The following is a 15,369-nucleotide window of genomic DNA, read 5'->3' on the forward strand; positions in this document are numbered from 1 at the left end:
CCACTCTTACTAGGAATAGATCCATGATTCAGGATGATGGGGACGGGATCTTACTGGGAAATCTTAATACTTTCAAAAGTTATATGGATCAAATTTTTGATTTTTTCATATAAGAAGAGGCACCAGAGGAAATGAAATAACAGTAGTTTTCATTCAATCCATCTTGCCAGTATGTAAATCAATAACTTCCAACTACAATTCTTATTTGTTCAAGTAATCTGAGTAAATTCATCTCAACTCAAAAAAAGATTTGAGAATAAAAAAATCTCCTTTACATAGGAGGTCGATTATTTCCAAGCAGTTGGCCAACCAAGTTAGTCACCTGCAGTGAACATGTGAAAGCAATCAAGAAACAATCTATGTAGCATAGGTCAGAAGAAACTCAAAATGCATACAAAATGACCTCGATGATTCAATCAGATATGTTAGCCACATTATAAAATTAAGAGCGTCGAAGCATTTCGTTGCATGCAAACAAAAACTGCCTTTCGTAATCGAATCCAATGACCACCCCCCTGTGTTAAAAATCTTACTTCTCGTTCACATAAAGCAGTACTTCCTCCTTAAATTTTATAATTTTTATCACACCTCTAGATATTGGCATTGTTTATATTGCTATAGACTCAATATTAAATTTAAAATAGATCAAATACAATGTCCACAATAATTAGTCTTCTTACTATACCATGATTTATAAAACGAAAGTCAATCCCTATAGGTTAAGATTTTTCTCATTTACTCCTATAAGGAAAGGCTGGCACCGTCTATCTCACATCGCATTCTTCCAACCTCATGCATCAAGAATCTTTCAAAAGCATACGGTCATCCATTCCACAAGAGCTTATAATGAACTATAGAGTGAACACACATATTCTGGTACAATGTTCAGGCAAATTTTTCAAATAAATCTGAGGCTAGAAAGCAAATCAATCACCTGCCAATACTTTGAAACACAACGATCAATGCAACTATTTTCGCCCATGTTTAGCTCAGAATCCTTATACCTGAAAATGCATGCAACATACTCCCACTAAGTAGAGAGAAGAAATTGTTGAAATCTAGTTAAATTTCATGATCTACAAACAACGCAATAATCTAACATAATTCAATAGGAGAGATTGGGTATCTGAAAGACATACTTGTTCTCAATGCATTTATTGAAACATGTGTGTGTAAGCCTGAATACAAAAGAAATATGCCATCATATAAACATGTCCATAAAGGCGCATAAGACTAAACAAAAATGACACTCATGATGACTTGAAATAATAGCATCTAAAACTCTTGCACCACATTTGATCATCCAGCAAGCCGCTAGCTCAAATGACAGATCGCGGACTAAAAATTAAAAAATGCATTATAGAGAAGCTCTATATCAGTAGAGCAGGAACTATATAAATACATAACATCGGCTAATAATAAACACAAAATTGATCGCAAACACCACAATACCAATAACCCAAGATTAGTCTGTGGGGCATCTTCACAAACACAAAAAGCGAAATTACCTACTTATTAAACATTTCCACCCTGTACTCCATCTCCTTTTCCATCATCCCAATTATCTAAACAAATAGATACGCAAAAACAATGTTAAAATCCGAATATATGAGAGCCCATAACATAAAACCCGATTGAATCCGCGCGCGTAAGATAAACAAAAGAATAAAAGAGATATACCTGCTCTCTCTCAATAGCAGACGGACCGGTGTTGTTCGGAGCCATTAGATCTGAAGAGGAAAAATTGAAGCACAAGAAGAAGGTTGTACTTAAACCCCCAGCCCCAAAATAGGTTTATATTTGAGACTTCAGTGGGGTCCAGCTCGAGCGAGCGAGGTCCATTTCGTTTTAATTGTTAATAATGAGCAAATTATTATTAAACATATTTAACGAAATGAACAAAAAAATTATAATATAGATGGAAACAAAATTCTTAATGCATGTTTATTTATAATAATGCCATTAAGACTATTCCGAAATGAAGATTAAAAGCAAAAACTAGAGAAATATTGTTAAAATACTAATAATTTTCGAACTAGAAAAATATTTCTGAAATTTGTTTTGCTGCTATATTGATCGATGAATGATGATGCTGATTCATACTTTCTTGATCCTTTATGGTTCCAAGAAACTCTCAAGCCGATTGCGAAATATTAAAACTAAATCATATAAATTAGCACACAAAGATGGACTACAGCAGTACTTGATTTCGATAAATTTACAATCCCCGAAAAGTTCCTCCCAATTTCTCGTCAATATCTGTATATTGAAAAGCTACATGATACGAATCAGTAACTATAATCTTAAATACAGAATTGGGTTCAAAAGAGCATTGCCACACACATTCTTGTGCAGACAATTAGGATCTTATAAACAACAAAATCTCAGGAGCAGCTACCACGGCTGCAAGTCAACCATTGACAACTTCGTCCATTGTTTTCACGGTGCTGCTTTCCAGCCCGCTTTTACGCCAGGCAACATTACTTATATCTGCTGCTAATGATGCTAGTTCGTGCCTTGTGAAGCATGGAGATGACTCTGTATAATCGATGAATTCGGGGCCCAACAATGAACTTACCTTAGTAACAGCCCCGCTAGGACTTTCACAACAACCATGGCCACATCGGTGAGGGACCAATTGATCACCATAAGCACCCTCAAACAATTTACAGATGCTGATGTCTGGTTTTGAGGCTCGGTTCAAATGCTCTGAATTTTCTACGCTGTCAAATAGATTATAAACACTAAATGCACTGATGCGAGGAACTGGGCGGAATAGAGTAGGAGGGATTAAAGATTTCTCGATGAGTTGGGCAGATTCTGGTGGATCCTTCTCCAATCTTTGGAAGCTAGCATCTATTTGTACTTGAGGGATAACGTCTTTAGCTTCATTTGAGATGAGAAAGTTGGTGTCTTCACATGATGGTGTTTCTTCAGATGATGATGCCTTTGATTTTTCAAGACTAGAATCTTCAACCATGTTGCTGGGTTCCAATTTAGGCTTCACAAGATCCATGCACCGCCGCTTCAGTGTAGAATTCCAGTGGTTCTTGATAGCATTATCAGTTCTCCCGGGTAAAAGCCTTGCTATTGAAGCCCATTTATTTCCATGGATGGTATGGGCCTGTAGTATGATGCGATCTTCTTCATCTGCAGGAATTGGAGGTCTCAACAGCCATTAATAAATACAATAAGATTTCAAAGATAACAATTGGCAGAACCCATAAACAGGAAGAGATGATAATTAAGATGCATGTCATAAAAGACAGATCAGAAGCATAATTTATTAAGAACCCCATTCATGCCAGAAGCATACAAAGCTATCATGCACCACATCGCCACAAGAAATATTGCCGATATCGAAAGAAACAGAGAACAATTCAAGGAAGGGATATGCTAAGATCAAGCAACATTGTGTTTTAAACATATGTCCAACTTTGAAAGAAGAGGGGTTATCTAGTCTATAACTTGTAGATTGAAATTACTAGTGCGATTAAGCATTGGTGAATCAAAGAGTATGGTAAGCTACATTTTCCTGCAACTTTAATGGCACAAACATTTGAATACCGAAGAAGCTATACACGAAGCAAACGAAACAATTAAAAAAAACGCCCAGCAGGGCGGGCGCAATAATTCGACTTGCAATCCAGGAATTTATGCTTGCAACTATGATGAATTGCAAATATCAGAAAAACATTGATTATTAAATGCAGTATCCATCTCGATTCTTGCGAAAAACACATATTGTGATAGTAACTAATATAACACAATTCAGAAAGATACGAAGCCTCACAGAGGGGAGAGCTGCAACAACGCAGAAAAGTATCATTGTTTTTAAGCATAATTACAGCAAAAGAAAGTTAAAAAAATACAAATCTTGGGCGCCCAACTGGAATTACCCGTGAACGGCTTGCGTTTAACGGCTGGGTCAAGCTGATTGCACCACCGGAGGCGGCACGACTTTCCCGATCGTCCCGATATTCCTCGGGCGATAAGACTCCAATTTCTAGCCCCGAAATTACTCACAAGTTGACTCAGCTTCGTGTCCTCATCTTGCGACCACGGTCCTTTTACTCGGTCCAGCGATCTCTTGCCGACTCTTCCGCCGTCGTCGGGCATTGCCGCGTCATCTTCCTCGCCGGAGACGACGGCCACTTCGACACCTTCGTGCTCATCATTTTCCATTTTACTGGAATCGTGAGCTGTATAATCATTTATTCCATTATTTTCGGGCGAAATTTGTACTTACCGGTACCCGCCATGAGAGAGAGCAGAACATCCATTCTAGGGTTCCGCAGCTTCTTAATGAAATGGGTTGGGCCTGTCCATTTGGCCCAAAATCTAGTATATTTAAACAATCCATTATTTTATCATTGGCCCAATGTAAGATCTATATTTTTTATTACAATTATTTTCACGATGATAAATTTATTCGGTTGATAATAAAATAAATAATATAAATATGTTTTAAAATTGATAATATTATGTGTGTGATTATCACGAAGAAAATGTTCCAGTTGTATTGACTCTGTGGTTTTTCTATTTTAAAAATTTATAAATCTAATTATTTCTATTAATTTTTTTTCAAGAGATATTTTTATTGATAATAGCTAGGCTAGATAATCTAACCTATGTTAACAATAATCAAAATACTTTATTTGAAAAAAATAAACAAAACTTAAAAAAATAAATTATCCTTACAGTGTGTTTGACAACTAGGATTTGGGAGGATTTAATGGGATTTGGAATTGGATTTGAAAATTCAAATATTTGAAAACTCCATTTGGTGTTTGGTTTAAAATTTAAAAATAATATTTACAAATTCATTTCTTGTTTGGAGAAAAAAGGATTTGAATTTGGAATTTTAAAATTTTACTAAGCTATTCTTAGAAATCATATAAACATAAATAACCCAAAGAAGTTTAGAAATTAATAAATCTTCTCTATTATTTGTGTTTGTAAATTCAAAAATTAATTATTATTTATTAATCATAGTACACATAAAATAATAATTAAAAAATAATCAAACAACTTCAAACTTTAACATGAAATTAATTATTAAACGTAAAAAGAGGCTTTGGTAATTACTATAATTTTTATTATATTAATCAGTAAATAACACACGAAACTTATAAAATTTAAACGAAATCTTTCAACTTCTAAAAAAGTTAAAAGGAAAAAACATTCTAAGCATTTAGAAATTTTTGGTGGAGAAAGTTGACGGATGAGAATAATGTGTTGATGAGAATGATGTGTTGGATAAAAAAGTAAATGTTTGTTTTTAAAATCCAAATCCCACCAAATCTTATCAAATTTGATGGGATTTGGATATACTCATTGAAATATCATGTAATCCCATAAAATTATAAACAAATCTGAATTTTTTTTTTTGAATCACCTTGCCAAACAGTAAAAATAGGATTTTGAAATCCAAATCCCATGAAATCCTCTCAAATACTGGTTGCCAAACACACTGTTAGTGATCAAGTCAGACCGAACCAAACCCGAAATTTACGATTCAGTTTGGTTTGATTCGCTATTGAGTAAAATCCAATAATTAAAACAAAAAAACATGTTGTCGGATATTTAAATGGACGCGTCGAGAACCGATTGTGGATACATGTTAATTAGTAATATTTAAATTCCATATATAGAAATCACCAGAATGATATGATAGCATATTTAATTAATATTGTCATTATTTTATGGAATATGATCTTAGGAAGACTAAGCTAATGATTCTGCGTGTGGTGACCAATGACATGCTCGATGCCATCCACCTAAATGTCAAGAATAATAATTTATTATTCAACATTATGCAGCCTTTACTCGACACGACAGCCATAGAAATTTGACAAACATGCGATCCACAATCGAATAAAAAACACGATTACATATAATACGATAAAGACTAAATCTAGGGGGGTGGTGTCTGATTTGTTGCTCCAACCCAGTGTTATTTTTGGCATTAGGTTGGTGCAACGCTACAATGATTTTGTTGAAACGTTATCCCAGTGTTATTAATTTTTTATTTTGTTGTATTTGTTATTCTAATTGTTTATTATAATATATTTTAAGCTTAATTATTAATAATATTATGTATTTTTAATTATTTATTTTAAAAACTTTATTTATTCAATAAATAACTAAATATATGTTTTGAATTGTATATATTATTCATTGAATAAAATAATCAAATTTTATTTTGATAACTATGAATGTTTATTTTTAATGACAACATGTATTATAATGCACAATATGATTTTCGAGGATGAGCGTGACTTAAGTACATCAATCCAAGATGCGAGTGAAGCACCACCAACTTGGAATGTGGAAATGATCATTGATCAAAATATAAGATTTCAATCATTTCTTGCTTGATATAATATATATATATATATATATATATATATATATATATATATATATATATATAAAATAGATGCTCACTTCAGATGCACTAATCGAACATTTATGAGATTTATATAGTAATTTAGTTAATTAAAACTTTTATATTTGTGTTTTATTTATATTTATATTTTATGAGCATTATTTTAATATTTATTGTATGTTAATGATTTATCTTCATATTAGATTATATTATGTGTGACTGTAATTTTTTTGAATAGTTAATTAATTAATTTAATTAAGTAATAATATTTCGTATTTAAAATAATAAGATAAATATTTAAACTAATTCTTAAAATAGATTTTATTATTATTTTTAATTCATTAATATTTTTAATTAATATCAATATAAAAATTATTTTAGATATTATTGATATTTTAATTATTGTGTTTTAAAAAAAGTGAGAATAAAAGAGAGTTTGATTTTCAAAACAAGCGGATGACACTCGAAATAATTATTTGTAGAAACTGAATAAATATTTTGGTAAAATATTTAAAAGATATACAAATTGAATGTGAAAATATTTTTGGTTGAAATATTTTATCAAACATTTGGTATGCAATATTTTGGTATTTGAAATGCTTCAACGATGCATCTTAACAATAGTAGTAAGTAAATAAATGCAATTATAGATAAAAATATGTTTATGGATTTTCGGAGATTAATAACTCCTACATCACCATTTTTTTCCTCTTGTGTATTTGAAAGACTTTGATTTATTAATCTCCTACATCACCATGTTTATGTATTTGAAAGACTTTGATTTATACAAGTCCTTCTAAAACTCATTTTAACTTGTGACTTATCTCTTGATTGTAGGTCGCAACTTCACAATCCGTATAATGTTAGTGTTTCTTATGCAAAAACTACAAACGTAATTTTTAATGTCTTTGAAGCTCAGCTCTCATTTATGTGAGTGATTGTGTGTGAGTATTTAATCAATTATAGTGTATATATCTCTCAAATGTATCCTTACACTTGGGGTTGCTCTTATTATAGCAGATTTCTTTATGTAAGCTGCTTACACTTTGAATCCCTTCCAAATCTTGTATTTACTCTTTAAAATGTTGGATTTATAGACTTCAAGAATAATATATATGTTAGACATAAGAATATGACCGTTTGAAAAGTTTTGTATTGTTTCTGATATTGAAACGATCATTTTTGCCTTACTGACCACTTTTTCCGACCCTAACTATTTTGAGGTCCACTATCAGTTGGGCTCGTTAGCTAGACTGAACCAAACTGATGGGGTTTGCTGATTTTGATTTCAGTATTTACAAAACTAGTATATTCATTGTCATTTATCATTATCTTACACTCCAATTCAGACTTTGGCTTTTGAAGATGATTTGTAGATCATCGTCTTAGCTTCGTAATGCATACTGAATCATTCTATTTAGATAACTGCTCATGCCCAAATGATCCTTGTTGATCAGCCAAACTGATGAGCTTTATTGTCATCAGTTTGCCTAGATAACAACCGATTTAGCTCAACTGACGTGAAATATTACTTGTGTCAAATTTGGTTTTTTATTCAGTAGTTTTAGTAGCTGGTCATTTGTATCACCGAACTGTGAGATAATATTGAAACACCGCAGTTCGTCATAATTTCAGTTTGGCTAAATTCGAGTTCTAACTTCCATCTTGAGTTAGCAACGTCACACTTGAGTAAATATGTTAGAAACACAATAAAAAATTTTCTTTTAATCATCAAAATCAATATTTCTTTTAATCATCAAAATCAATATTATGAGAGTTTTTGATTCAACAAAATAGTTGTTGTGAATAAAATAATAGAGAATATTCCGATAATATTCTTTTTAGTGTAGAATTTAAATTTGATATATTGGGGATACGTTTTGTATTTGATAAAGGAATCACATTATCTAGAAATTAATGTTACATCAAGATATCTTAGTGCGTTGAAAATGAACTTATATCCTTATTTACTCTGCACTATACGCTTGTGCTCGAAAATTACAGTTGGCCCAAAATAATAATGATTGATTTGAAACGAGGGAATATATTTGAGAATGATTTAAAAATTGAATTTCAGTTCACTTAATTTTGAAATTAACTTGAATTTAGTCTTTCAAACAAGTCAATGAATTAGAATTCATAAATCTGAAATCAAATGTCTCGAATCCTCAATCCAAATATAATTTAAGTCGAGAAAATTTGGATAATTTGAAAAGAGTCGAGTTTCTTACCATTTGAATAAATAATTAGACACAGTATTTCTTATCTAAATTTAATTTGCTTGACGCCAGAGCATAGACACCCTCACACGTATTGTGCGTGTACGTACAAATTAACTAATTTTTTCGTATTCCTTTTTCATGATAACTAAAGTTTTTAGTAAAAAAATATTAATGTTTGTTTGAATTGAATGCATGTGTGTTAAAATAAGTTAGCTATTAATGCGGAAAAAGTGGTTCTAGCTTGAACTGAGGTATCGTCAAAAAAAACTTGAACTGAGGTCGATTTTTCGACTACATTGATCCATGGCACTTTTAAAAAATGGTTTGTTTAATCAAGAACACGTGACCAGCTAGATATATTTTATTAGTAATTGACCAATGAATTTTGAATTATAAAATATGAACGTGACACTTTAATCCCATCAGAATTAGGAAATTGAACTTTATTTACAATTAAAAATATTATGATAGATATATAACTATTTATTTTAATATTGCTGAAGTTGGAAATAATAAATATAACGTGCAGCAACTAAACATTTGTTTTTTTTATAAATCCAGGTGGTTGCCATCTGATTGACAGAAAGACAATTTAACAAAACTGGGATTCAATTCTTAAATCCAATAATAAATTAGGATTCTCTCATTGTGTTAAAAAAACTTAATTTCAACTATCTTATCCCACATATTTTTTCATTTCATCTCCTTAACCCATAACTTATAGTTCATATATATATCCAATTTGAGTCTATTGATACTATTAATCTGTAAATCAGTGCTGTAATTTGAATGTTTTATACTCACTTTTGTAATTGAGTGCTACAATATATATATTCAAAATTTTTGTTCTAATTCATTGTCCAAAAATTATAATTACATACTCAATTTATGTCATTTGGTACCTAAAATGCATACTTATATTGGCTCAATAAAGTATAAGATTTTGTACTTGAAAATTATAATTACATTGATTCTGTTGGTACTTCAAATTTTTATATTTGTGGTGTAATTTCAATTATATGTATCTGTGATTATTGTTTTAATTTTCGTATCTTGCATATGTCATAAATAATATATTCAATTAAAGTTAATTGATACCCAAATTAATAAATTTATGTCACAATTTCAACTATATGTACCTATTTTCACGCGCGCGCGCGCGCGCGCGCACACACACACACACACACACACACATATATATATATATATATATATATATATATATATATATATATCACATGAAGTCTAAATGAATGTGGAAATAATTTATAATTAGTTCATTAATACAAGGTATATTGAAGCCAAACAACGTCGTTATAACTTGAATGTGGTCCATTTTTTTTTAATATTAATGATTATTGATGCTTTAAATAAATGGTCGATTAATCCATTAATAACACGCAACAAGTTAGAAAAATAATATTAATTATTGACGTCGTTATAACTCGAATGTGGTCCATTTTTTTAATAATAATGATTAATGACGCTTTAATAAATGGTCGATTAATCAATTAATAACACGCAACAAGTTAGAATAATAATATGAATTATTGAATTAAATCAGAAATAATCCAATCACAAAAATTCTAGTGCTGAGAGAGGAATTATAATATGCAGCAAATAAACATTGTGTGGAACACAAGCCACATTTAAATATGTTTGCTTCATAATTTAGTTATTAAGACTAAGAACTCATGTCTAACTAATTTGATATCACAGCCGGAAATTTCGAATATAAAAATATATACTGCCGATTGCACAGGATTTTCAAATTAATATATAATTCATAATTAAAATTGTAATTTGGAATGTTGAAGATTTTGATGTTGACCGTGGAATTCATAACTTACTTCTCAAGTTCTTATCTGTAACCTTACTTGTATAATATTACATATAAATCTATGAGCGTGGCGATTTTTTTTGTGTGGGTAAGATGAGATAAGGTTTTGGTTCATTAATTAATTAAACTTTGGTCTTAATATAATGAATAGGTTTATTTTTGGCATTTTTAGTCCGATTTTTGCTGGAGTGCTTACTAATTGGTATGAATATTACGAGACATAATGCTGGAAACTAGCTACTCACTTATCCGGCTGAACTCGAGACTGCATGTTTTTGGCATACTAGCAATTCTCAAGCATGAAATAATTTTCAAAAATATATTTATAGTATTTTAGAAATATGGGATAGAGTTTACACGTCTCTGAAAAGCATCTAGCTAGCACATTCAAATTCTCAATATAAGTTATATTATCATCCAAATTTGTGATTGTAATTGATCCCTATTAGGTTACGTACGTAGTTGGGATATGAATATTCGGTTGTAATTGTATTTTCAACAAACCCTCTTGCACTTTAAAAAATAAGAACTTAGTCGAACAAGAAATGGGCTTCCAAATAATTTTGGTGGAATCATAAAGCTACAGTCAGAATATAATATTGTCTAATGTTATTATTAATAATATTAGCGAAAATAACTATTTTATTTATCAACTTGTTAAAATTTGATTTTTGGTCCATTAAATATTTAAAGTTTGGTTTGGTACATTAAATTTTAATTTCGGCTATTTTATTCTGATTGTTGACATAACGCATGATACATCAACAATTTTTGGTGTCAAGACATCAATTCATAGTACCAAATCAGTATTTTCTGACGTTATATTAGTAATTTTCGATGTCACATCAGTTCAATGCACCAAAACCGAACTTGAAATACTTAATTGATAAAAATCCAAAATGAGACAAGTTAGTGGACCAATAAAATAATTTTTCTTTAATATTATTATTATTTTGGAGACTTGGATACATACGAGGTGATATAGGTTTTTTGGGATCACTATCGTACTTATACTAGCAGCAATGATCTCCACTACTATTTGTGATTGTAGATACGGCATATGATCGAATCATATATGATATTAGACCCTTTATACATGCATCTAGTTCCCTTTTTTTTTTTTTTTTTTGAAAACATGCATCTAGTTCCTTAAAATTGAACCTTTGAAAAAGTTCAAATAATTGTCATATTATATATATATATCTGTGTGAGAGAGAGAGAGAGAAATCACTAATTACATAAGAAAACAATTGAACAAAGAAAAATCAAAACCTAAAAATCTTAAAACATAGATATGTTTCAAGAAACACGCATCTCCACGACGTTGTAGCATTATGACATCATTTTTTTTATATAAAATATATTTTCTTTGACTATATGTCAATGAAGTTTCCCCAACTTCGAAATTTTTTGATTTGCCTCGCGAATAATTATCAGGCAATACATGGCTGTTAACAAGGACTCTTTCCCGCTACCGTACGTGGGAATTTCTCAACTTAATATTATACAATTACATCGTATGGAAAGCAAGCTCACTAAAAAATTACTTTAAATATTATAGAAATTCGAGTTTGGTGAAGTTTTTCATATAAATAAGAGGGTTTTCTTCTTCAATTCTGCATTCAAATATATCGTCTGATTAAAACTTCTTTTTCCCTTCCAATGGCGGCACGTTCTGTGTCGTTTCTGGCTTCCGTTTTGGCGGTTTTGACCTGTTCATTGTCGTTTGCATTGGCTGCCATTGTAGAGCAGTCATTCAATGTAAACTTCTATACTTAAAAGCAGCTTACGGCTTTCTGCTTTTTCTTGGTTTTACATAAAATGTAGATGCCCTTGAGGGTTCGGCTTTTTCTTGCAAAATATTAAGGATTTTATGGATTATTGTAGGTACAAAATCTTACGCTGAACCGACTATGTAGAAGCGAAGTAATAACTGCAGTGAATGGGACTCTTCCCGGGCCAACTCTCAATGTAAACGAGGGTGACACCCTTATTGTTCATGTTTTTAACAAGTCGCCATACGACCTATCAATTCACTGGTAAGTCGTAAAAATTATTTAAAATTATCAATATCCACATTTACATCGTAGCAAATTATTTTTAATCTTACTTGGAAAAATATTGTTGATGTGATCGTAGGCATGGGATTTTCCAGATACTGAGTGGCTGGTCCGACGGGCCAGAATACGCAACACAGTGCCCGATCCGACCGGGGCAAAACTACACGTACCGATTCAACGTTACGGGGCAGGAGGGAACCCTTTGGTGGCATGCCCACGTAAAATGGATCCGAGCCACGGTATATGGAGGCTTAATCATCCGGCCTAGATTTGGTCATTCATATCCATTCCCCAATCCAGCTGGGGAATTCCCAATCATCCTAGGTAAGTACAAATACATTGTCATTGTAATTTGTCAGGTGATTATTATTAAAAGAATAAAATTACATAAAACTAAAAAATTTGAATTGCAGGAGAATGGTGGAATGCTAATATTATTGATGTGGAGAACCAAGCACTGGCCACGGGAGCTACGTCAAACAATTCCGATGCGTTTACCATTAACGGCCAACCAGGAGATCTTTTTCCATGTTCTTCTAATCGTGAGTACATTATATTTGAATTCTCATCAAGAAAATTTCTAGACCAAAATGCAGCTAGATGTACGTTAAACCATGTAAAAAAATTGTGGTTAAGCCAACGTTCTATAAGCTCGAGCTTTCGGGAATATAATTTCTCAAATGCATACTGTCGAATATCAATAGTCTAATTTGGTGTGCAAAACTCCACATGATTTATTACATTTGATGTCTCAAGTACTTGTTTTCACATTTCTAAAGTTCAATACGTACCCAATCAACATGCACGCAAACATCTTCCTCGTTTATGTTTTCTAGTCTCTAATTTGCATTAATATTACAGTTTAATTTAATAGAGTAATGATTTTTAACTTGTACAGTTTAATTTAATAGAGTAATGATTTTTAACTTGATGAAGTGTTTTTGTAGAAACATATAATTTAAATGTGGAGCAAGGAAAGACCTATCTCCTCCGAATGATCAACGCTGCACTCAATAACCAGCTATTTTTCAAGATAGCCAACCACAACCTAACGGTAGTGGGAATCGATGCTTCGTACACGAATCACTACGTCACCGATGTGGTGGTGTTGGCTCCAGGCCAGACAGCCGATGTTCTTCTCACTGCAAATCAGGCACCGGGGAGGTATTACATGGCCTCCACTCCATATTTTTCAGCAGGTCCTGGTATTCCATTTGATAACACTACCGCAACCGGCATTATAGTGTACGCAGGATCAACGCAATCAACCCCGATAAGGCCGGTTCTACCATTATTCAACGACACCCAGACTGCCCACAAGTTTTACACTAACATAACTGGACTTGTTTCATCCCCGTTTCGTCCCGCAGTCCCTCTCACAGTCAACGAATCTATGTTCATAACTTTCGGGCTGGGACTCTCAGCTTGCGATGCCCCCGGAAATGGAACTTGTGCGGGGCCATTCGGCCTGAAACTTGCAGCGAGCATGAACAATGCCTCGTTTCAGTTTGTCAGCCGCCTATCAATGTTGGAAGCATTTTTCAGAAATGTTAGCGGGATATACACCACAGATTTCCCTAATAATCCACCATTTCGGTTCGATTACACTAATTCGAGTGTCAGTCTGAATCAGACGCTTTTGTTTACCACAAAATCAGCGAAGGTGAAGCAAGTGAAGTTCAATTCTGTGATTGAGATTGTGTTGCAGAATACAGCTTTGATTGTCACGGAAAATCACCCGTTACACTTGCATGGATTCAATTTCTTCGTGCTGTCTCAAGGGTTTGGTAACTATAATCCCGCGGTCGATAGAAGAAAGTTCAACCTTGTCAATCCTTTAGAACGGAACACCATTGCTGTGCCTGCTGGAGGATGGGCTGTCATTCGATTCCGTGCAAATAATCCAGGTGATAAAAAATATCACATCAACTTTTATTAAATATATTTTTAAAAAATCTACATTCTTCAATGACCAACGTAGGTAAGCATTTTTTGCATGAAACGATATAGTTTTTCTTTTATAGCTTATTGGGAAAATTGCAATTTTCATTCTTATATTTAACTCTTTTCAATGTAGGTAGTAAAATTAAGTTTTATCTCTTTTTTTTTGGAAAATTTAGCTCTTTTTTTATTTTGTGCTGATAGAGCACTGCATATGTAAGTGTTATGTCGACGTTAGGTCAACACCACATTGAAAAATTAAAAGACGAAGATCAAGGTTGAAGACTGACAAAATAGATGATCAATGTCACAAATATACAAATATAGATTATTATAGTCACAAATTTTCTCTATCTTACTTTATGTTTAAATGATTTCAGGAGTGTGGATGTTTCATTGTCATTTGGATGCGCACTTGCCATGGGGTTTAGCCACAGCTTTCGTTGTGGAGAATGGACCGACTAAAGCAACAACTCTACCTCCACCTCCTTCAGATTTTCCCAAATGTTAATTGTGTATTAATTCGCAATTTGATATATATATATATATATATATATATATATTTTATGTCGACACAATAATTCATCTCCTTGACCGATTTCAATTCTATTTATTTTCATTTATTAAATGTATCTTGAAAATGTATTTCCACGATGTAATTTTTTCTTCTTGAACTTAGCTACTAATATGATTCGTGATATCTTCAATCCTTGGTTCCCCAATTTTAGTTTAATTTTAGTTAAAGTCATGTTTTTATATATATATATAGATTTTGATATGAATTTTTTTTATTTTATCTTTAATTTTCACATCTCTTTAAATAGTTATCACAAATTTACTCTTTTTTAGTAATGCCAAAAGTATTCCATTATTACATCTTGGAGTAAACTAATACATACTTTATATTATAGAAAT

At 31.9% G+C, this 15,369-nt stretch overlaps 3 protein-coding genes across 3 annotated transcripts; 1 reads left to right on the forward strand and 2 right to left on the reverse strand.

Annotated features, from left to right (window-relative positions):
* Window positions 1-132: 132 nt before the first annotated feature.
* Window positions 133-1,837, reverse strand: LOC142544740 (mitochondrial import inner membrane translocase subunit TIM10-like). The gene is made up of 5 exons (XM_075651777.1): window positions 1,681-1,837; window positions 1,513-1,565; window positions 1,140-1,178; window positions 935-1,004; window positions 133-322 (listed from the first exon to the last, which is right to left on the reverse strand). The coding sequence occupies exons 1-5, from the start codon at window positions 1,723-1,725 to the stop codon at window positions 272-274; spliced, it is 258 nt and encodes an 85-aa protein (XP_075507892.1). The 5' UTR covers window positions 1,726-1,837; the 3' UTR covers window positions 133-271.
* A 311-nt stretch (window positions 1,838-2,148) lies between these two features.
* Window positions 2,149-4,280, reverse strand: LOC142546398 (transcription factor MYB1). The gene is made up of 2 exons (XM_075654089.1): window positions 3,900-4,280; window positions 2,149-3,150 (listed from the first exon to the last, which is right to left on the reverse strand). Exons 1-2 carry the CDS (start codon window positions 4,183-4,185, stop codon window positions 2,411-2,413), a joined length of 1,026 nt encoding a protein of 341 aa, XP_075510204.1. The 5' UTR covers window positions 4,186-4,280; the 3' UTR covers window positions 2,149-2,410.
* Window positions 4,281-12,100: 7,820 nt separating this feature from the next.
* LOC142544741 (laccase-7-like) lies at window positions 12,101-14,965 on the forward strand. The gene is made up of 6 exons (XM_075651778.1): window positions 12,101-12,214; window positions 12,341-12,492; window positions 12,593-12,837; window positions 12,927-13,055; window positions 13,461-14,420; window positions 14,835-14,965. Exons 1-6 carry the CDS (start codon window positions 12,116-12,118, stop codon window positions 14,963-14,965), a joined length of 1,716 nt encoding a protein of 571 aa, XP_075507893.1. The 5' UTR covers window positions 12,101-12,115.
* Window positions 14,966-15,369: the final 404 nt, after the last annotated feature.

Source organism: Primulina tabacum, chromosome 5 (assembly GCF_025594145.1).
Source record: "Primulina tabacum isolate GXHZ01 chromosome 5, ASM2559414v2, whole genome shotgun sequence".
Taxonomy (NCBI): domain Eukaryota; kingdom Viridiplantae; phylum Streptophyta; class Magnoliopsida; order Lamiales; family Gesneriaceae; genus Primulina; species Primulina tabacum.